The sequence below is a fragment of the Melanaphis sacchari genome, unplaced genomic scaffold (assembly GCF_002803265.2).
Source record: "Melanaphis sacchari strain LSU unplaced genomic scaffold, SCAv2.0 Contig23_pilon_pilon, whole genome shotgun sequence".
Classification (NCBI taxonomy): Eukaryota; Metazoa; Arthropoda; class Insecta; order Hemiptera; family Aphididae; genus Melanaphis; species Melanaphis sacchari.
In genome coordinates this window covers 2616510-2636775 of record NW_020271114.1, presented here as the reverse complement: position 1 = coordinate 2636775, position 20266 = coordinate 2616510, and the positions used below count along the sequence as shown (strand labels likewise).

General features: G+C 25.9%; 1 protein-coding gene across 1 annotated transcript; it reads right to left on the bottom strand.

The window, feature by feature from the left end:
* Positions 1 to 225: 225 nt before the first annotated feature.
* LOC112594724 lies at positions 226 to 10972 on the bottom strand. Its single transcript, XM_025339676.1, has 13 exons — positions 10822 to 10972; positions 8915 to 9399; positions 6811 to 7249; positions 6451 to 6673; positions 5903 to 6125; positions 5257 to 5473; positions 2713 to 2922; positions 2231 to 2493; positions 1787 to 2117; positions 1189 to 1411; positions 898 to 1117; positions 472 to 715; positions 226 to 237 (listed from the first exon to the last, which is right to left on the bottom strand). Exons 2-13 carry the CDS (start codon positions 9340 to 9342, stop codon positions 226 to 228), a joined length of 3033 nt encoding a protein of 1010 aa, XP_025195461.1. The 5' UTR covers positions 9343 to 9399; positions 10822 to 10972.
* Positions 10973 to 20266: the final 9294 nt, after the last annotated feature.

Here is a 20266-nt window from a genome sequence, read left to right as displayed (position 1 = left end):
TATGCATGTTGTTATGTAAAACATTAATAATAATAAAAAAAATAACCGAGAATTACGATTTTTTTAGTATTTCATTGTGCATTATGTGACCTAAAGATGGCTAATAAGTAATAAGCTATAAATAAATCTACTTATCATTAATAAGTTGCATAACATTTTTGGACACAATAATTTTATCAACAGTATAGATAGTATAATATAGAATTCATAAAATTTTATGGCATACTAGTAAGTCACCTACAAAAAAAAAAAAAAATGTTTACATAAATGGTCAAATTTTAGTGAAGTTTAAATTAATTTTGTTTAAAATAGACTTTTCATCTATTTCGACGAGTTTAAATGTAAAATAAAATAACAATTATAATAATATGTAATGAAAAAAAAAAAAAAAATTGTAATTAACAATGTCCAAACGATTTTATTAAAATATCATTATTCGGTTTTAATTTGTTTCAAATTAAAACATTTAACAATAGAACATACAATTATTATTGTAGTATACAATGCAACGATTAATAAACTTATTAAAACTAATATGGCCAATATAAAATCTAACTGATGATACTGATACCAAAGCAAGTCATTTGATACTGAATTCATATGTTCAGTTCCATTATGTTTAATTACATACTCAGTCCAATATTTAACTATCGTTTTTGGAGACATTGGCCGATCTTTAAACATCTGATATAACTTTTGAACATTTTGTTTGTACCTATAGAAATGGAATATATTTTTTTACAATAAAAATAAATATACGTAGAATTGTATATTATAAGTTTGTTAATTTAAATCATAGATTTAAATATAAATATTATTTATCATATTATGATAAATCATAATTTATATACTTAATTAGAATTAACCTAATCATTGTACTAACAAAATTGAACATACTTTTTGTTGTTAATTATTTCTTTAGCTGCAGTTAAAACTGACTGCTTATCTATTTTTTTATAGTCTAGACTTAAACCCATTCCCAAAAATACTGCGTTCGCGATATTTCTATGTTGATCACTAAATAATGGTATGCCAAGAATAGGTACTTGATTGATGATGGCTTCATTTATACCAGATAATCCACCATGGTAAATAAATAGTTTTAATTTTGAATGTGCTATGTATATATAAAAAGTAATTACAAATAAAATTATTTATATTTTACTATATAATTATATTCGAATGTACCCATTATGTCTCTTTGGGGAAACCATTTTTTGATCATAACATTATTTGGTTGGTTTTCCATTACCTCACCATCATATTTCCATAATATCCGTTGTGGTAGTTCAGCAAATGCTTCTTGTAACGAAATTTGCATTTTTGCTGGAAGTGAATCCATTTTTACAGTGGAACCAAACGAGAAATATATTACCCCTTCTGGAGCGTCGTCAATAAATTGTTGTATGTCCTGTTTAATATTTATGATTAATATATCTAATGATAAGTAAAAGTAAAACTTTTAAATATTTACTTATTTTATAATGTTTATACTTTATGTGTACATTTTTTTAATATAAATGATTTTTCAAAATTACTTTGTTAAAAAATATAATACTTAAAATTAAATTTAATATTTATTAATAACATGCCCATCATTATTTCAGACATAAATATATGTATTCTATTCACTATGTTTCCTATTCTTCGGTTTTCATTTCATTTCTATTAGGTATGATGGATTAAAAATATTATCTGCTAACCAAGAATAAACATAAGAATAGGATGATTTTATAAATGCGGAACTTATTATCATATAAAAGAATAATTTATAAAAAAACCGTACTTTTGGCAATGGTTTGGGATCAGTCACGTGAATACCTCCGATTTCTATAAGATTAGGTATCCAAGGTCTTGGTAGATTGAAAGAGAAATGACTGTTGACGAATACTAATGATATTTTTTCCATTAACGTGTAAGAATCCGGCACATCTTTACCGAAATAATTTCTCCCAATTACTGTTGCCTTGCGATTGAACCACCAACTTTTACTAATCGAATAAAGGTAATCGTAAGTATTTAAAAATCGGTCCCAAAATGTTTTAGGACTCGCCATCGCTACATTTAGTGTGGATGTGTACGAAGTAATCAATGGATTGCCAAACTCGCCGTTTAACCTAATAAGCAGGATACATGTTTATGCATATTTATAATATATATTATAGTATAAATATGTAACATGTAAGGAAACAACTATAATTAATTTTATTATGAACATATACTAATATACCATGTCGGCATGGCAGATGATGTAACGGCGATCATCGGAACTTTCAGTTTGTAGGCTATATATGAATCACAACCTGAGCCCAGCAATAGTGTGACGAAAAGGTCATATTTTTTGGATTCGATTGCGGTCCAGAAATCTTTACGCTTATAAATAGCTTCACATGAAATGAGATGTGTTTTGATTAAATATTCCATACCATCAGCTCCAACAAGGTCCTTAAAGCGTCCCGACGCTGACCGTGTCATGTAGGAAGACGAATCTATCTTAAAAAACAATAAAATTGTACTAATTAATTAGTTGGTACTATGTTTTGTTTAGTATTGGAATTTCACACAAAACTGTAAAATAAAATTGAAGTTTATTTTGTAAACTATAGTTAACTACATTCTGTACCATTATACGAAAACAAATATAATATTATAACAACGATAATGAATTGTACACTTGAATAGTTTTATCACAAAAAAGTGCTATAAACTTACCTCAGTATAGTTTTCAATTTTTTCTTTTTTTATAAAAGGGGTTATAACAGTAATATTGTGGCCAGCAGACACGAGAACTTGTAATACAGAATCCATGACGTTCCAATGACTCTGTCCATATATCGGCATGAAAGCGAATATTTGAGCTCCATAAACAACGGTCATTAAAAGGTATACATTTAAAAAGACTTTGGCAAAATGCATTTGAAATATTTTACGATTTTACAATATAAACATACGAGTATGTGTTTATCAATAAACTATTTACTATATTATGCATACAATATATTCAGTAAAATAAAAATCTAGTCGTTTGGAGAATATTTTTAAACAAACGTAATACTCAAGATAAGAAAATGTTATTAATTAACATATTATAACGTAAGTACTATAATTTATTATTCGTATAAAATATTGAGTTATCAGAAAAGTCAACAAAGGAATATTTGTTTGAAATTATTATTAATCATTATTTTTTGTTTCTGTGAACAGTGAACACTAAAACCTAATCTAACATAACCTATATAGATACAATATATACTAATATAAAAATAGTACTTATTTTTTGCATAATTTTCTCGATTGTTATTTCATTAACTTCAGGTTTTCAAGTTGAGTACCCGTGTAGTTAACTAAGGCAGTATACGTATTAATAATTTATTATTTTAATTTAATCATTATAATTTTACTTTTGCGCCTTTGTTACGCGGTATCAAGCGACCAGGACATGGATTACGGGTGTTTTGATGAGAAAATGTCGACCAAACGCTTTTGTAGTAAGAATGGTCACTATAGTGCTCGTCAATTGGTCACGGTAAAAATGTGTTGTATACTTTTGATTGAAAAGCCGCAGACTTTTTCGTCATGATTATTGATTTGGTAAGGTTATGTATAAATTAATAAAAATGATTATCATAAATAATTATATTGCAATGTATTTTAATGCACGAACATTATTTTTATAAATAATAATATTGTGTCATAGATACAACTTTCCCAAACGGTGATTTAGAAATAAATGAGAAGTCGTATTTGGTGTAGTGTAAATATATAATATAGGACAGGTATACACGTGTTAAATAGATACATATTATTTATTATGTTAATTAGAATTGAAAAATAATCATTAATGATATCGATAATTAAACCTATTAGGTAATTTAGAACCGAATCTATACATTTTAAACTATTCACATCGTTAAAACTTTACCCAAAGACGTTTTGTGTTATAATATATTATAGGTTCATTAAAAAATAGAAAATATATATAATATGATAATAGTATAATACTTGCTTGTGTAGGTACGAAACTATGTGTGACTATGATATAGGTTGATTTAACTACGTGAAGTTATCGAAAAAAGAATAGTATTTTTATATTGATATATTATACATATTAATGCAATTATAAAAAATATTAAAATAAGAATTTAGATTGTTGATTTATAAATAATTATAATTTATCAATAGGTAAGATAACTTTTCATGCATATATATTTTTATCTTTATATGTGTTTTATTTTATATAATATAGAACAGTGGTTCTCAATATTTTTAGTACCACGACCCAAATTTCCCCCAAAAAAATCTTTTACAACCCACATGAGCCACATGGTTTCACTACTTTTCAGAAAGCAATTAAAAAAAAATAACAAAAAATTGTAAAATTTTAAATTTAAAAAATATATATATAATAATAATAATAATATAATATTAATTTAACATACATTTCTTGGAATCTGTATAATTCAAAAAAATTATTTGCGACTTACCAAAAATTGACTGACGACCCTCCAGTGGATCGCGACCCACAGTTTGAGAAATGCTGATATAGAACATTCGAATATTTTATTAGAGTTTAAAATTATATATCATTTATAAAAAAATCTTATAATTTTAATTTTTTATACACATAACTAATGTAAAACTGTTCAAAAGGTATGATAAGACGATAAGATTTTAAATATGTTTACACAGTAAATCCAGTACGAAGCCTCTACATTCCTATGTGTAATATTTAAGAAACCAATAAATTCTAAATCATAACATCTATATTTTTTATCAATTATTCTAGTTTTTAATGTAATTAAACTTAGTTCGATTTCACTTTTATTATTGTCTTTAAAGAAATATGTTTTCATTATAGCCACTTGTCTAAAATAACGACTAATCATAATTATTAGTTTAAATAACTGAAAATAAGTATACCAAATATCAATCGTTATATTTAAAGTTTAAGTATAAATTAAAGGATAAATAAAATATACGATGGATACAACTACGCAAATTATGAAAAAATAATATTTCATAAATATATAATCTACGATCTATCAATCGCTAAAATATAAAACAACAAATCAGTATATTTCTAAAAATAAAAAACTATCCTAAAATACGAAAACGATAAATATTTTTTGTCACGTACTAGAAATCACATATTTTCTAATTAATTATATTTAAAATTAAATTTCAGTCTTTTTGTATTTATTCTTTTTTTTGTTTGCTTAAATTACAAAAAAGATTTTTAATAGCTTTAAATAAATAAATAATAATACTTAAACTAACTAAAACAATTAATACAAAGGTAATTAGGATATCAATTAAAAAATATTGATACCAAGATAATTTCAAAGCCGCTGTTTTTAAATGATGTGCACCTTTGTGTTTTATTACATATTCTGTCCAATATATTACTTCTTCTTTTGGTGTTTTCGGTCGGTCTTTAAATCTTTTAGAAAGTTCCATCGCTTTTAATTTATATCTATAAATGCAAAATTTTATTATATACATTTATATTCTTAAAAATTAAAAAACAAAATATTAACTATATTTTAAAATTATATTTATTAATTATATTATATTATAGACAATGCTTTTCAATTGGTGTGTCTGGAGCTTTTGAAAGTTTTTTTTAAAGTACCTAATCATGATTAACAAAAATATGATATACATTAAATCATAATATAAAATTTAAATTAATTAATATTCATTTAAATAAAGAACAATTTATTTATCTAACTTGGTGTAAATAATTAATAATACTATAAAAAAAAGTTAGTTGAAGAAAATTTTTTTTATGACTGTAATACAGGTGTATGCGTTAAAATTTTATGAAGTGCATAGTGTGTCGTGCTTTTAAAAAGACAGATCACCACTATTATAAATTAGAATTCATTATAAAATTTCTTACTTGTCATAGTTAGTTATCATTTCTTTGATAGCATTCACGAATTTATCTTTGGTCAACGTTCTATGATCTAACATTATGCCTGCACCCCAATAAGCTATGTTGGCAATATTGTGTGATTGATCAAAAAATAGAGGAATACCAAGTACAGGTATTCCACTATCTATGGCTTCGTAGATCCCTGACATACCACCATGAGATATAAATAATTTTACATTCTTATGTTCTGAAATAAAAAGGGGAGAACAATATTTAATGGATAAAATATTATATTCAAATTTTAAATACAGAAAGTCATAATTTTTAATAGTGGAGAATGCATATTAAAAATAATATACTCGCCGTTGAGTTTAAACTTAAAATTATAAACTATATTAAACAAGTAAACTGACTTTAAATTCTTTAATAATTATCACACATTTATAAACTAAGTGAAGTAAATAGAGTAAATTGGTAATTAAAACGCTTTAACATAACTCATTATTTAACTACCTCTGTAGCCTGTAATGGTTATATATTTTTATAAAACAGATAATAGATAAAATGTGTACCTAATATATCTCTTTGGGGAAACCATTTTCCTACTTTAACATTTAACGGTAAGTTTTCTATATTTGGAACGTCGTACTTCCACAGTACCCTTTGAGGTATTTCTCGCAATCCTTCAACGAACGCTTTCTGCAAATACGCTGGTGCTGTTTCCAATAGAATTACAGATCCTAACGTAAAGAATATAACACCATTTGGAGAATCATTGATATACTGTTCAATATCCTAACAAGTAAAAATAAAAATTATTAACAAAATATTAGTTTAGAGTAACATACTAAAATATTTATAGATAATCAATCTTGATAGTGATACTATTTTGTACCTAGTGGCTCTATCTTTTGTACTTAAATGTGACTTACTCTAGGCAGCGGTTTTGGCTGTACTAAATGTATTCCACCTATGTTCACGAAATTAGGCAACAGTGGCTTTGTCAAATCTACGGTATAATGCCCGTTGACGAATACTAATGACGAATTTTTCATCAAGGTATCAGCATCTGGTGCGTCAGAACCGAAATATTTTCTACCGATGGCCGTTGATTCCCTGTCGACCCATTTGAAAACCATGTGTGAGTACAAGTAATCGTATGTATTTATCATTCTCTGTATGAAGTTTGTGGGTACTGCGAACGATGCGTGGTACGTGGAAACGACTGCTGGATTCATGTGACTACCGAACGTATGATGGTACCATGTATGAACATGGCTCGAGACAATGACTATCTGTGGTATTTTTAAATAATACGACACATATGCGTCGCACGACGAGGCTAGTAGTTCGGTGATAAACAAGTCAAATCTGTAAAAATCAAAAATAATATTTTAATCAATATAATATATTAATATACGAATTATTATCTATTTATTATTTACTGTTTATTTTTAAAGGTAAAATATTATTACCAAAAATATTTAATTTTAATTATGTATTTTAAATTTTAATTGAAATATCATTAAAAAAATGTGCTTAAGTAATTCATATTTTTCAAAGAAATTTCTAATTTTTTATTATCATACAAGTATTACTTGACTTCGACCTTAAAAAAATTAACGAATGTAATCAAAACAGATTTTTAACACGGCGAAGTGTTAGTAGTTCAGAAAAACATTTTCAATAAACTATAGATAATATTAAAACCGCAGAAATTATATCATGGGTGTATCTACTTATTCTTATTAAACTATTTCAGAAAGCCAGAAGCTTTAGTAAGATTAAATGTATAGATAACATAATGTACATGCATCATGCATATGTTCTTTTACCGATTATAAATATAATGAAAAGGAATATTTAAATATACAGATTTGATGAAGCATTTTATTTATTTATATTTATTTTAATAAAACTAATATATTAATATTTAACATATTAAGTTGAAAAAATAAAAGTATTAATTAATTTATATCTTTAATAAATTTAATTTTTATGTATGTTTCTCTGTACCCAAATCGTATTAAAATTAATAAGCTATTATTATTTTATACAGAATATGTATACAATTCCAATTTATATTTAATATAATATAGACCGGCATTCTTCAAATCTACATTAAATATACACTTAGATCAACATGATGGGGAGAGTAACGATGATTCTCACTCGGACAGAAACTTTTGACTTTCTGAGTGTTAAAGAACCAGTAGGTATAAATAAGAGAGGAAAGAAAAGTAAGACGTTACGAGATACAATGGTATCAGTTGTTTTGGCTTACAGATTAGCATACGTACATCATAAAATGTCATATCTTGAAGTTTAATAATTAATATCGATAGTCTATTCTCATTCTGCTTACAATAACAAATGGTAATTGGACTATGCTCTATAGAATATAAATACAATAATCACATGGACATTGATCACCAGTAACCCACACCACTATACAATTATGTACATTTATCAACATATTTTGTTAATTTTCAAGTTGTTTATTATATTTTGTTGTTTTCAGTAATTTATTAAAATCGAATACCTAATAATTAATTGAAAATGTGAAGTCATAAAGTGATGTAAAACATTACTTATATGAGTTGTAATAAGTGTTTACCGATCCAAAAGTTGTTTAAAAGTAGGTACTTGAAAATTAAAGTTTCTTGGTGTAGTTTAAATTTTTCCAAGAGAACAATATTATTATCGGTCAATGGGAGAACAAATGATTTTTGGAAAAATATTCAGAAAATAATGACTAAAAATATTTTTTACCAGTAACTTCTAGTATAATATTGTACTGCAATCATTTGTTTTAAATTTTTAGTGGAAGTAGTTAATTATTCAATTCGTCAACTGTCATTGTTGATTGAATATTGTGAATTTCGTATTCAAGTGATATTTTTATTAGCAAACGGACAGTAGCAACAAATTTTTTTTCTAGAATACACTTGGGTTTTCGCGAGCACGTACGTTGTAACGGGCGGCAAGCTATACGCAATAAAAAACATAAAAAAAAAAAAAATATGAGCTCCTTACTTATTCGTTTTGATGACGCGCCAGAACTCGTCGTGCTCGTACACCGTTCGGCACATATCCTTGTGACGACCCGAGAGAAACGGCAGGTTGTTATGTGCCGAACATTCGCCCATCACCGTGTCCCAAGGCACGGCGACGCCCGACGGTACCAAACCGGACATGTCCACTTCCGTGTAATTGGTTACCGGCGACTTCTTGGGAAACGGCGTGATGGCCGTGACCTGGTGCCCGCGGGCCACTAGCGTCTGCAACACCGAGTCAACCACGTTCCAATGGCTCTTGGCTGCAATCGGCATCATGGCCAGAATTCGAGCGCCGTCCGCCCTGTGATAGTACTGTCCCAACGTTAGCAAGCCAACAGCCACAGTCGCGATGCACCAGGACGCGTTCATTCTCGCGGCCGTATTATATCGCGGTTTGGTGCCCATTTACTGTTGTTGAAATAGATCGATCAATGACCACAGGTCAGAACCACCCGACACGCACTAGGCACAAACACATGATAATATAGTGTGGTGGAGAAGGGACAAGAGCCGAGCTAAAAGTTTTTAACTTTACATAGCTACTTTATTACTGCGGCAAAAACCGAATGAAAGAATCTGTCTAAATAAATGCAGAACTCGGTAGGATCGATCATTAATGATAATAAATTATTAGGTGTTTATTTGACATTTCAAGTATCTAAAATTATTTGTTTTTTGAGTTACAATTAAAAAACCAAAATAAAAGTTGTGAAAAACAAGATTTGAGTAAAAATATTCTTAATTTTTTCTTTTTTTTCTCGATTATTTTGAAAAATCTGTACTGGGAGACCTACTAAAGTATCAACTATAGACACAATTTTTTACCAAACAAACATGAACTCAAAAGTTAAAAACTAAAGAATTTTTATTGCCCCAAAAGGTGTTGTTAGAAAAGAATATCCATCATTGTAAAGTCAATGCATTTATTGCTCCACTCAGAATTTAAAATGTATACACATTTTAATATGGGTGGCCATTAGGCAACTCTTAAAATAAAAAATAATCATACATAATGTGCTTAGTACTTCTATGTACCTTTGTCTAATTATATTTTTTATAATATGGATAAATAGATATATAATATTACTACAATTGATTTCAATACATAAGTATTTGGGTTGTAACAAATTTTAAACATTTTAAGGGTTAAATTATCTAAAAAAGTATGATTCAACTAAAAATCTTTCAATCGATTTAAAACTTGCCGATAATTATCATTAATATTTGTACAGAATGAGTAAAACATACTGTTAGCCGCTATAAATATAATAATCAGCAATTCAAAAAAATCAAACGCGGGAAAGAATGTGCCTATTGACTTTTAATCTATTTAGATAAAAGTATAAACTTAATTAATAATTTTTAAATACACATTAAAGTGTATAATTTATTTTATTTAATATCATAAAAGAACTTTAATATATTAAATAATATATAAAATATGTGTATTTACCAAAATTAAACGCCTTGTTCAAAAACTTTATAGTAATTAAATTATGTACTTTTCAATAAATTATACCATGTCTGCGCCATCTATATTATATTTAAATTAGTTCTGTAGAAATCTTATTTAAATTTGTTAAATAATGATAAAACAAACAATATTTGTCTAATAATGATACTGTCCCAACGCTTGTGCTCACACCGTGCACTAAAAATAAGGATACACTATACAGAATCGTTAAACGGTTTACGTACAGTCGAGTATAATAAAGTTAGGTATGAAAAGGATTTGAAAAAGTAAAAATATCATTTTCTGTTTTCATTAGCCCATCATTTATACATAGAGAGAAGTATAAATAACTAACTCATAAATGTATAGATCACAGTTTTAACTATAAGTCACTAAAAAATAAACGGCATAATTGACGAAACAATACGCACCTATACTTAATTTACCGACTCGAATTACTGTTGCACTATAACTGTCTATAACTAATGATGGGAGTAATCAAGAAGAATTAATTAAAATACTCGATTGTTAAATTTAATCGATTATTTCGATTGTTTTAACAATTTTCGAGTGATTCTCTTGATATCGAAATCAGCTGAAACAATCGAATGATAATGATTAGGATGTACTTGACTGTAGGTGAGTGGTAATTGATTCTTTCAAAATTAAATCGACTGATGTCTAAAACATAAAACAATTGAATTAAAATTAGTTATTACTAGGTTATTAATTTATAATAATAAAATAATATTTATATTTAATGATACTTAACCTAATCGAATAAGATTAAATTTTGTGCACTTGAAATAAATAAATATTGATATTACATACAATATAATGTATGGGACATGGATTTTTATTTTAATTTTTTTATTTCTTAAATTTCTTTCCGTCATTGGGTCTGATATGCACGTGCCAGTTGCTAGTTTTTACATCGTATAATAATTTACATTTTTTAATATATAATATATAGCATAGTATATTTGTCTTGGTATAAACCATACAATATTATTCGATACTATTCGATTATCAAAAGGTGGTTATCATATAATTGGTGATCAATAACTATAGACATCTATATAATACTAAATAAGATACTTCGTTTGATAACAATTCAAACTATGAAGCCAGAATTGCTGCAGTTGATTAAACGGCCGCCATGTTTTCGGATGGCAAAACATTACATTCATTATACATTTATACATACTGTATTAGGAATAAGCCGGAATAACGTTTTAAATGGTAAATAAAATAATAATAATTCTAGAAAAATACTTGAAAAATATTTTGTATTTTTAAAAAGAAACTATTAAATATTTTACATTAAAACATCAATTAATAGGTACCAAATATACTGTAATATATATTATTTTAAATATATTAACAACAAAAACTAACATTTTTATTGATTCACAAGCTGTAATTTATAAATCATTAATTAAAAAAATTCGCACTATTTAAATTACGTAAAATACATCAAGTAGGTATCTACCTTGATATTTATTAATTTTATGTCATAAATTAAAATAAAATATAATATTATTGATTATAATAAAAATAACTTAGTTAACAGACGGCCTTTATGAATAACTATGGAATTTTTTTGTCTTAGCGACAAAATGCAAACGAAATTACAAATATTCTTTACATATGATAAATTAAATTTTTTTCACCAAATTAATTTATAACTAGAGCTGGGATTTATATGTAATAAAAACAAAAATAAAAATATTATATATATTTATATGTAATTTAAACAGCCAAAATATGTAATCTAAAATAAAAAATATGTAATAAGAAAAATCGGTAATATTAATTTAACACGTTGTAGATTAAAATACATTTCTAATTTTGAATAACACAATTCATTGTTTTTAATTTCTAATCAATTTAATTTAAAAATATAATATGTGGTTAAAAATAAAACTTATGTAATAAAAAAAATTCAAAAATATGGTGTTAAATTAAAATACAATTAATTTTTAATCGATTTCAAGTGAAACAATAACAAACTAACTATTGTTTTAAATTTTCAAAATTAAAAATACGATGATTAAATCTATTAACACTGAAACACCTACTAAAAGAGTTTCTACATCACAGATATTTTCACAACCACGCAAACACAAGTACTGACACTGTTGTAAATTCGTAAATATATTTTGTCAAATAATTGTTAAACATTAAGTATAACCAAAGAATTGACAAAGATTATTAAAGTATATGGTTATCGAACAGAAACAGATAAACTAAAATCAAGTTATTAATATTTAGGTAACTGGATTTCCATATACTTATTTCCTAAGTGCATATAATGCACTTACAATTTTTACGAGTACTATTATCAAAGAATAAATATAAAATATACTAAAAACACTAAAATTGTCAAAATTTATGAAATATATAAAAAAAAGTGAAATTTTACAAATTATGTAAAAATATGTGTTTATGACGAAATATAATATGTCTTATTTTATTGCAAATGACAAATTCATTTCACGTGATAATTAATTTATCTTGTTTTAGTAAAAATATGTATTTACATAAAAACAGACTATCTCCAAAAAACTTTGACTATATAATTTTTTTAAATAGCAATTAAAATTTGTTTTAAACTCTTTTCTAATGCATGAGTTTCATTTAAGGTGAGCTTTAATTTACTGAGAAAATCTATTTATTTGTTTTCATATTCAGTGAACGCATGTCTACTATTCGATTTTCAGTTTGAACTGCACCATAGTCTTCATCTGGCCCTTGTGAAATATTTTTCTTTTTACTTGCGTTTTTATAAATATTATATTTAATGTTATTATTTATTTTCAGTAAATATCACTGAACCTTATAACCTTAATTAACTAAAAATTAACCGCCTTTGGGAAGACTTATTTCGACGTTCAATACTTTTGTTTATATACTGTTTTGTATATATTCCGGGGCTTTGGTTGGTGGCTTTTTTGTGGAAGTACCTTATACAACTAAGTTTATAGTTATATGCTGAAACTGCTGTATGTAGGATCCCATCAATGATTTATAAATTAACTTAATTAACTATAGAAATAATAATCTATTCATTTTTTTGTCTCACATTCTAACCCCTTAAAGAATAATTAACACGTTTACCATCGACATATTTAGCTACGATGCTATTATATCCTTCTACATGATTAGTATTTACAAAATGAATAAGACTGTTTAAATGATGCAATACTAAATTTCTTGCTGCTAAATTATCCTGCCATAATTCATATTTTTCCATTTCAGATACATAGTTTTGTTTGCCAAGTTAGGGTCCGTTACAAAAATAGCTAAACATTTAGAATTATTTATAAAAAACAAAATAACTGTTATTGGTTACTCGTGAAATAATAAAAAGAACGAATAGATATTTATGTATTTATTATATTATAATTTAATCAAAATCTATCTAATATAAATATATAAATATAATATATTTTTTGATGAATTTTATATTTAGCGAATTTATTATGTGAACCAAAAATATGATATGGGCCGTTTTCTATGTCTTCTTTTAAAAGAGTAATTTTATAATTAAGAGGTATATTTAATTTAATTTAATTTTATATTTAATTGCATTTGTTATAGCACAACTCTAAAATAATAACATAAACAAAAGTACATTTTTTTAAATAATTAAAATAATTTGCAAATTATAAACAAAATTGTACCTCAACTTTAAAGCTTGTCTTTTAAAGCTTTCCGTAAGACTCCAGGAATCAAATCCCTTTTGAAATTTTTCTTCTAGTAGTCATTTCTAAAATGCTATTAATATAATTTCTGAGTATATAGTTGGCGCATTCAATTTTTTTACGACTATATAGATATATGTATATATGGGTTTGCCAAAATAATTTTTTTTTAAACACTTGAATTTCCGTCTCTCATGAGATAAATTAAATTATGCATAGCCATATTTTGTCGAAATCCTTCTAAAATTATGTCTGATTCGTAGCTGTACTGGTACTATCCAAATTTTTATAACAAACGTGTTCTGTAGACTTTTATTAATTTAAAAAGCTTTCATACTTACAAACTGAGCAATATTTATTTCTAACTCCAATAAATAAGACCTGTTTGTCTGATAACCAACAATGCACGCCTAAATCAAATAATAAATATAAAATTATGTAATATTGTCAATTTGTATAATTTTAACATTTTAGATAAATTATTATAATAATAGCTTACTACTCCAGGTAATGCATTATAATTATTTTTATGGGATTTTTTTGACCACGTATCATCTGCAACGACAATTATCAAGGGTACTCGTATTGTCGCTATTTACATCACCATTTTCTATAGCTAATTGAGCTTCTTCCTTACCAGCTGCTACAATTGATTTCTAAGCTATCATTTGTAATTTATTTTCTACAAATTCATAAATTCATACACTTTTTGGTATTTTTTATTAGACATGCAAGGAAAATCTAAAATGACAGAAAATTGTTCCAATTGGGAGTGACCTTGTCCTATATTTAATGTAGCACTAACAACTACGTCATTTACGGTTAATTTGTCATTTAAGGTTGGAGATTCGGAATAAATTATTTCTTTTTTACTACACATTGAATATTAAAAATAAAATCCAGATAAATATCCTTTGCAAATTTCATGTGTAAATATTAGATCTTTAAATGAACAACTAAATAGTGTGTGGTAAGCTGCTGAAATAGATTTAAAAAGATAACTAATCTCGACTATTCTTCGGTCACTTAATATGTTAATATTATTTTTAACTCTAAAAGGTAATTAAATATTTAGATTACTAACTAGTTATTTATAATATTAAATACACTTTTTCATGTTTTATTTACCTTAAAGTCGAATCTTTTTTGAAGTTACAGTACTTAGGCTGAATGTTAGTTTTAGTATATGTTGTCAAGTTTCTGGCGATAGTGGATAAAATTCTATACTCTTGCTATCAGAATTTACCCTATAATTATCATAAAAAGATTATTGGTAAAACGTAAATGGTAAAAGACATAATTACAAATTCGAATCAGTTTTTAAAAGTCTTATCGCATTATTAGGTCCGTCGAACTTATGAAAAAAAGATAGGTATATTTTAGTTGAAAAAACGGTCAGTATCGAATCCACTTAATCTTAATTTTTATCCAAGTTTGAATTAAATATTGTTTGTACATAATAAATATTATGTTCTTATTATAATATTCTTTACATGAATATAGAATGGAGTATAGATAATTTAATAATTGGGTTTGGCTTTTAATTCCATTAATAAATGTATTATGACCTTTAGAGGCCTTTAATCACCATAATATCAATATTATGTTATTTCTGAACAATTATTAACACGATCTATTTGGAAAAAAAGTTATACATGCGCTATTGTCGAATAGACATGTTCTTTTGACTCTAAAAAATCACAAATATATTATATAGGTATAGTATAAACTTTTAGAAAATGATCACACAATAGTTGACTTATTTTGAATAATGAACAAAATTTGTGGGTCATTCTAAATGACAAAACGCTTTTTCACGAGTACCGACATCTGACAGACTTTAATTGGTAATTGGTATACTCTATAAACAGATTTAATGTAACTTTAATCTCACATTCGTATTGGAGTTTGTTTTACTGTGTCTTACTAGACCAATCGTGAGACGTACATTTTTTTATGCATTTATATCTGGTAAAATAATAGTATTAAACTTGTGATTACACGGCGTTCTGCATAGTCTTTTTTAGCTGCTCTACTGTTTAAGAATACTGTTTTATCGATGTTGTATTAAAATTACATATTATTATAAGTTAGATTTAGGTTTTAAAATTATAGAATACACGCCAGAGTTTGTAGCTATTATATTATTGCTTTAATCTTTAACTTTTAAACACCAATACTATACAATAATCACCGATATGAGTAACAAATAGCAAAAAAAAAAAATAAAATAAACTGGTAACGAACACCATATATACCACATATATTATCATTTGTATATCATCGCGTACAAATGAAATCAGATATGATAATTAAATAATGTATTTTTATATTACTATTTTTTAAATTTATTTAATAATTTTAGTGTATAAATGCATGACTCCTGCAATAATGTAAAAGCTAAATAAACTATTTAGGTTGCTGTGTCAAATAATAAATTCATTATGAAAATAATATATAGCCAATCATAGTTCATAATATTATTATTGGTAAAATATATCAAATATCGTTGTGTTAAGTAATAATATATACTATAATAGTATAGGTAAGGTAAAGTTATGACTAATATGAACAAAGAAAAATTAAAATGGTAAAAATATATCATGGTTAATCATATATATTTAGAGTTGTCTGAACAAAAAATATTATGTCTAAAAATATAACTATTAAGAATAAAAACCAATTCGTGTTGTATGCTATCTACATGAACTTTGGTCGCGTTGTATATTATTTACGTTTCGGATAATATCTATGTTGTACAGAGATTGGCATTACAAGTATAACCGTATACTTATAAATATCAATAATACACTCCATAACCTACATTTTACACTTATCATAAGACTTCAGTATAAATGTATACATATAACTTTCAGTTTGGTTTGTAAAAATGATATGTATTTGAATGATTTTCAAATTAAATTATTATATTGTAAGTGAATTATTTGCATATAATTATTTTTTTGTTAAATCGAAACGGAACATTTTATTGACTTTTATAGACGTTTTATTTACAATAGCGAAACGTGCACTTATATTTAAAAAAATATTCTAATTAACACACAACGCCAACAAACAATTGCGGTAGATACGTTTTTCAATTTTTAATGTGAATAACATACAGCACGAGTTCCATAAAAACTACAACCTAAGTAACCTACTGTTTTTATTTGTATAAAAAAAAATATTTAATTGGCAAAAATCAGTTAATTCAATTATAGTATAACATTATTTATATCCACTATTTAGCATTATGTATGTATGTACCAGTTGTAAATAATTATAATTATATATAATATAATATTATACATTTTAAACAATAATATTTTGTATTACTTAAGAGTTATAACCACTAACCAATATCTAATATAAAAGTAAACTCATAGCCATAGCTGTTTATGCTTCATCAGATAATAAATGTACATACATATACATTATACATATGTATTTATATATGTAATATATATATTAATTTATTTTACATTTACGGACAAATGAATTTTTTACTAGATTATAATATCTATTACAAAATTTCTGGCAAGTATATAATATTATTTTATCACAATTAATACTAATAATTTTAAAGCCTAAAATTTAAATATATTGTGAGGGAGTACAGAAAAAAAAATTGAATTTAGTGGAAATCTTATTGACTAAAATAAAAACTCTTGAAAAAAATGTATTATTTCCACTATTGGTGTTATAATTAAAAATTACAAATAGATCAAGTTCCTTATGTTTTTATATGGTATTTATGGAAACCAATTTCAGATAATAACTCGGAACAGCCGATAAGGTTCAAAATATCGTAAATAATGTATATATAATATATATACTAAATAATGATGTGTAGGTATTCTATAGTTAATATTATTTGGAATCGCATTTTAATTCATCGAACTAAATTATACCTCAATAATATCCTCGAAAAATCTAAGTTTTATATGTCTATACAAAATTAAGATAACATCTCATGCTGTGGTAACTATTTAATAAATATAAAAAAAAAATATAATAATAAATATTACAATTTAACTTTTTTTAAATTTCCATTCTACCTAATGTCTTTAGAAGGTACTATACATAAATTGAAACATAAATTGAATGGTATAATATTAATATACAAATGAAATTTACTTAATAGATAGATTATGTATTAGTATTACATGTATATTTAATTAGTTATAAGTTTATAACGTATACAATTTTTACACAATATGTAAATTTTAAACAACATATTATAGCCACGTAGAATATCTGTAAATACCAACTATTGTCATCTTCTCAAATTTTAACCTAAATGCATTCTTAGATTTTCATATACTTTATAATCATATTTAAATAGTATTTACTTACTAAAATTGAACGCTGTATGTGTTAGTTTAAATAGCATGATCTTAGTGCCTAATAACAATTAACATCCAATCTGACATAAGAGTTGAAAATAAGTCTCGAGCGCTGTTTGAAAGTTTACTAATTACTATTACTCTCCGTACAGCTAATTTGATCGAGTATTCTTCATTTTAACACATTATTTTTTACTGTCCCCACTGGGAACTGATGCGGCTGGCAGTGAACGGGTTCATGGGCAGCCGAAACATCACCTCAAGTCAAGTGACGTACAGGACCTGCTGTGTGGTCCCACCGACGTCCCGATTTGAACGAACGATCGAATACTGGCTGCCTCTCGACGTGCCACGCGGGCCTTTTATGAAATGGTTGAAGACATTCTCAGCTGCAAGGAGCAAAATGAGAGACTAGCCGAGAGTGGAGCAAGAGCTAAACGACTGAGCTCCCTCCGAGAAATCAGCAGAACGGGATTTCAGGTTGACGGGTGCGCTCGACACCGGGCCGAGAATTGGATTGATAAACGGAACTGATATCATATTTATCCATGTATATTGTTTGGCCTTAGTCTTAGGCGAAGAAGTGCAGAAGACAATTTCGATATCAATTACTCGTGCTATGTATATTCGTTTGCATTTGTATTGTGTTTAAATGTTTTTAATGTAATTCATCAATAAACGATGATAGCAGAGGAGTAGTATTGTGTGCAAACAGATCCACCTGTGCTGTCGGTTCTAACTGGGGGAAAAAAAGACAAAAAAAAAGTATTCTTGATTTTACTTTTGTATAAAATTACATAGACGTTTGATTAGAATCATTATCAATACATATAGATAATGAACTTGTTTATAAATCGACGACTCAGGTCTTGAATAAATAGAGAACATGAATGCATTAATAATTCTATCTATAAATTATGTTTTTTTTCTATTATTTCTATTTGTAGTACAAAAACATAATAATGAGGTATATTTGAATGTAATGAAAAACATATTTTATGGAAAAGACATGATCATTATATTTAGCTTTTTCCCGAAATTAGACTATTTATTAAAAATTTATTGTAGATATGAATGTATGATTCATTATTTTTTAGTTAATTACATGTATTTTAAGATTACAAAAAATTAAGAGACTAAATCTTTAAATTAAATTTTTATATTTTATTATATTTATTATATAGAGGAAAGCCTCATTAAATAAACAACTAACAGCAATATTAATACATTTCAAGCAGGTGTCGGTTTTAAGTGTTTTTGTGCTCAGTCTAGCTGCTATGATTTGAAGTTGTGACTTATAACAATTTTAAAATATGTATAATGAAATTATATCTAAACTACTTGTTCGATTGCAAATTTTAATATTTAGATATATTCAATCAGATGTGACATACATATATATAACACATAATATTCTTAAGGATAATATTATAACCACTTTGATCATCTTTTGTGGTGGTCCGCGTGCTATTAAAATTACTTCAGAAAACGCATGTACCTATGATAATATTAAAACAAACTAGATCAATTAAGTACACCCACATTTATGTAAAGAAAAGAAAGAAATTGAATAAAATTTCAATAAAAAAAAAAAAAAAAAACCCACTAAAATATTTTAATAAGTAATATTATAAATTATAATAAATTGTTTAAAACCATAATCTATGCCAAACTTTAAATTTGCTTATTAAATAAATTTAAAAATATACTTTTATCTAATCTATCAATGATAGCCTTAAAACTCGGTCATAAACATTAAAAGAACAATAAAATACTACTGATAATTAATATTAAATTGGTTTTTATTCAGTATATGCTTAATA

Bases quoted from the DNA above. Each gene is read 5' to 3' on its own strand.
- LOC112594724 (XM_025339676.1), bottom strand. From the start codon at position 9,342: ATGGGCACCAAACCGCGATATAATACGGCCGCGAGAATGAACGCGTCC. The intron at 6,126-6,450 runs GTACACATTTTA...TTTTTATTTCAG, and splicing joins TCCCCAAAGAGATATATTAG to AACATAAGAATGTAAAATTA. The intron at 2,923-5,256 runs TATTTATTTAAA...AATCGTAAAATA, and splicing joins TTAGTTTAAGTATTATTATT to TTTCAAATGCATTTTGCCAA.